Here is a 3,869-nt window from a genome sequence, read left to right as displayed (position 1 = left end):
CCCCAAAAAAAAAAAAAAAAAAAAAAAAAGAAAGAAAAGAAAAAGAAAATCAAATACTCTGAGTTTTAATGAGTCAAGGATTGGAGGAAGGATATTCTACTTTAGATGATAATGCTTATAGAGAAAGAGGTTTGACTCCTGACTCAGATAGGATGTGATTTCTTTTCTTTTTTTTCATTTTTAGTATTTTATTTTATTTTTATTTTAAAAATAATGGCTCCTTCACCACAGTAAGTTTGAGAAGCCCTGGCCTAGACAGTGGCTTTCTCCTGCTCAGGTACCAAGGTTAGACTTACCTGGGGTTTCTCTATAAGGCTTGTGTTGCCCCCATTTTTTTCTCCTAATTTTTTAAAATTTATATATGACAGCAGAATGCATTACAATTCTTATACATATATAGAGCACAATTTTTTCTTTTTTTCTGGTTGTGTACAAAGTATATTCACACCAATTTGTGTCTTTATACATGTACTTTTGATAATAACGACCATCACATTCCACCATCATTTCTAACCCCATGCTTCCTCCCTTCCCCTCCAACCCCTCTGCCCTATCTAGAGTTCATCGATTCATCCCATGCTCCCTCTCCCTATCCCACCATGAATCAGCCTCCTTATATCAGAGAAAACATTTTGGCATTTGGTTTTTTGGGGATTGACTAACGTTACTTAGCATCATCTTCTCTAACTCCATCCATTTACCTGCAAATGCCATGATTTTATTCTCTTTTATTGCTGAGTAATATTCCATTGTGTATATATGCCACTTTTTTAATATTCATTCATCTATTGCAGGGCACCTAGGTCGGTTCCACAGTTTAGCTATTGTGAATTGTGCTGCTATAAACATTGATGTGGCTGTGTCCCTGTAGTATGCTGTTTTTTAAGTGCTTTTGGTATAGACCAAGGAGAGGCATAGCTGGGTCAAATGGTGGTTCCATTCCCAGATTTCCAAGGAATCTCCATACTGCTTTCCATATTGGCTGCACCAATTTGCAGTTCCACCAGCAGTGTATGAATGTACCCTTTTCCACACATCCTCTCCAACACTTATTGTTGTTTGTCTTCATAATAGCTGCCATTCTGACTGGAGTGAGATGAAATCTTAGAGTGGTTTTGATTTGCATTTCTCTAATTGCTAGTAATGATGAATATTTTTTCATGTATTTGTGGATTGATTGTATATCATCTTAGAGATTAGTGCTCTATTTTATGTATGAGGGGTAAAGATTTGCTCCCAAGATGTAAGCTCTCGAGGCACCTCACAGATTGTTTCTTTTGCTAAGAAGAAACTTTTTAGTTAAGAGTCCATTCCATTCATTGATTCTTGATTTTAATTCTTGCGTCAAAGGAGTCTCATTGAGGAAGTTGGGGCTTAACCCCACATGATGGAGATTAGGGCCTACTTTTTTTTCTATTAGATGCAGAGTCTCTGGTTATATTCCTAATTCCTTGATCCATTTTGAGTTGAGTTTTGTGCATGGTGAGAGGTAGATGCATATGGATTTCCAGTTTTCTTAGCATCATTTGTTTACGAGACTATTTTTTCTCCAATGCATGTTTTTGGCACCTTTGTCTAATATAAGATAATTGTAATTTTGTGAGTTGTCTCTGTGTCTTCTATTTTGTACCGTTGGTCTACCAGTCTGTTTTGGTGCCAATACCATGCAGTTTTTGTTACTATTGCTCTGTAGTATAGTTTAAGGACTGGTATAGTTATGCCTCCTGCTTCACTCTTCTTGCTAAGGATTGCTTTAACTATTCTGGGTCTCTTACTTTTCCAGATGAATTTCATGACTGCTTTTTCTATGTCTATGAGGAATGTGATTGGAATTTTGATTGGAATTGCATTAAATCTGTATAGTGCTTTTAGAAGTATGGTCATTTTGATAATGTTAATTCTGTCTATCCAAGAGCAAGTTAGATCTTTCCATCTAATAAGGTCTTACTTGACTTCTTTATTTAGGGTTCTGTAATTTCCATTATATAGATATTTCACATCTTTTGTTGATTCCCAAGTATTTTATTTTATTTATTTTTTTGATATTGTAAATGAGGTAGTTTTCCTTGTTTCCCTTTCTGAGGATTTGTCACTGATGTACAGAAATGCCTTTGATTTATGGGTATTGATTTTATATCCTGCTACTTTTCTGAGTTCATTCACTAGTTCTAGAAGTTTTCTGGTGGAATTTTGGCATCATCTATATATATAATCATATCATCAGCAAATAATGCCAATTTGAGTTCTTCTTTTCCTATGTGTCTCCCTTTAATTTCTTTCGTTTGTCTAATTGCTCTGGCCAGTGTTTCAAGAACCATGTTAAATAGAAGTAGTGAAAGAGGGCATCCCTGTCTTGTTCCAGTTTTTAGAGGGAATGCCTTCAATTATTCTCCATTTAGAATGATGTTGGCCTGGGTCTTAGCATAGATAGCCTTTATGATGTTGAGATACATTCCTGTTATCCATAATTTTTCTAGTGTTTTGAACATGAAGGAGTGCTGTATTTTGTCAAATGCTTTTTCTGCATTTATTGAGATATGGGTTGTTCTTCCAGCCATATTTGTTTATTTCTGTTACTAAACATGGTTTGTTTTCCCCAGTGGTGCTGGGGATGGAACTTAAGGCCTCTAGCACCTGATGGTCTAATTTGATCGGTTTGTTCTGGAGAGGTTGAGATCTGGTGCTTCATGGAGGGAAGACTGTTCCCCCAGTTCCCTAACCTGCTCTTCCCTGTCTCCAGGTGGCATGTGGAGCCTCCCACCACCATCCTGGTCCTGAGATCCGGTGACTCCTTGCCTGTTTGTCATCATCCCCCAGAATGGACCGTGGCGGCCTTTTGCCCTTCCAGCTCTGGTGTCCCCGGCCCTTTGGTACCTACTCCCAGAACCAGCCGCGCCCACCTTCCACATCCCTCAAGTCATCAGCCTGCTCCGAGCCAGGCAGTGGGGCTGAGCCTGACCATGGGCCTGCGCACTCGGAGAATACCCCGCCTGCCTTGGCCGCAGAGGCCCCTGCTGCTCAGCCTGCTCCGCTCCTCTCAGCAGCAGGTGCTGGTGATGAGGGCCGAGTCCTGCTGGACACGTGGTATGTTATCAAGCCTGGGAATACAAAGGAGAAGGTGGCCTTCTTCGTGGCCCACCAGTGTGGTGGAGGCAGCCGGGCCAGCTCCATGAAGGTCAAGGGGCACTGGGGCAGTGACAGCTCCAAGGCCAAGCGGAGGCGGCGCTGTCTGGAATCCACCAAAGCTCCTCCGGACCCAGGGGGCCGGGAGGGACCCCCTGCTGCCGAGGGGGGCCCCACTTCAGCAGGGGAGGATGTGGACTTGCTCTCTGTAGCAGAGATGGTGGCCCTGGTAGAACAAAGGGCCGCCCTGGCCCTGCAGAGCTATCCTCGCCCCACCACCCCAGCGCCTGTGGTCTTTGTGTCAGCTGAGCAAGGTGGACCACCTAAGGGGTTGGGGTCTGAACGGAGGTCTGGCGGTGGTGACTGCAGTCGTGTGGCTGAAGCAGTAGCCCATTTTGAGGCTCAGCGGGACAACCCTCCGACCAAGGGCCTCCGCAAGGAGGAGCGGCCAGGGCCAGGTCCTGGTGAGGTACGCATTGCCTTCCGCATCTCCAATGGCAGGGAGCCCCGCACATCAGACGGCAGCCTACCCAATGGAGGCGGGGGCCGGTCTGGTTGTGCTTTCCCTGGCAGCCCAGGTCCTGGGGCTCGAACCAAGGACAAGATCACCTGTGACTTATACCAGCTCATCAGCCCTTCCAGGGATGCCCTGCCCAGCAACGTGGAGTTCCTGCTGGCTAGGGCAGATGAAGCCAGCGAGGCTGAGACCCCAACCCCTGCCAGGCCTGAGGACACGCCCCCCGCCC

At 44.4% G+C, this 3,869-nt stretch overlaps 2 protein-coding genes across 4 annotated transcripts in view; both read left to right on the top strand.

Moving 5' to 3' along the window:
• The window catches only part of Pclo (piccolo presynaptic cytomatrix protein), a 418,833-nt gene that overhangs the window by 48,585 nt on the left and 366,379 nt on the right, over positions 1-3,869 (top strand). The window lies entirely within an intron of this gene.
• LOC107144384 (F-box only protein 46-like) overlaps positions 2,700-3,869 on the top strand; it is a 15,742-nt gene continuing 14,572 nt past the window's right edge. The window contains exon 1 of the mRNA XM_048785914.1: positions 2,700-3,869. Within this exon, the coding sequence (XP_048641871.1) occupies positions 2,819-3,869 (1,051 nt within the window). The 5' untranslated portion in view covers positions 2,700-2,818.

The sequence above is a fragment of the Marmota marmota genome, unplaced genomic scaffold, assembly GCF_001458135.2.
Source record: "Marmota marmota marmota unplaced genomic scaffold, marMar, whole genome shotgun sequence".
Lineage (NCBI taxonomy): Eukaryota > Metazoa > Chordata > Mammalia > Rodentia > Sciuridae > Marmota > Marmota marmota.
The sequence above is the reverse complement of the archived record's forward strand: the minus strand, read 5'-3'. Positions and strand labels throughout refer to the sequence as shown.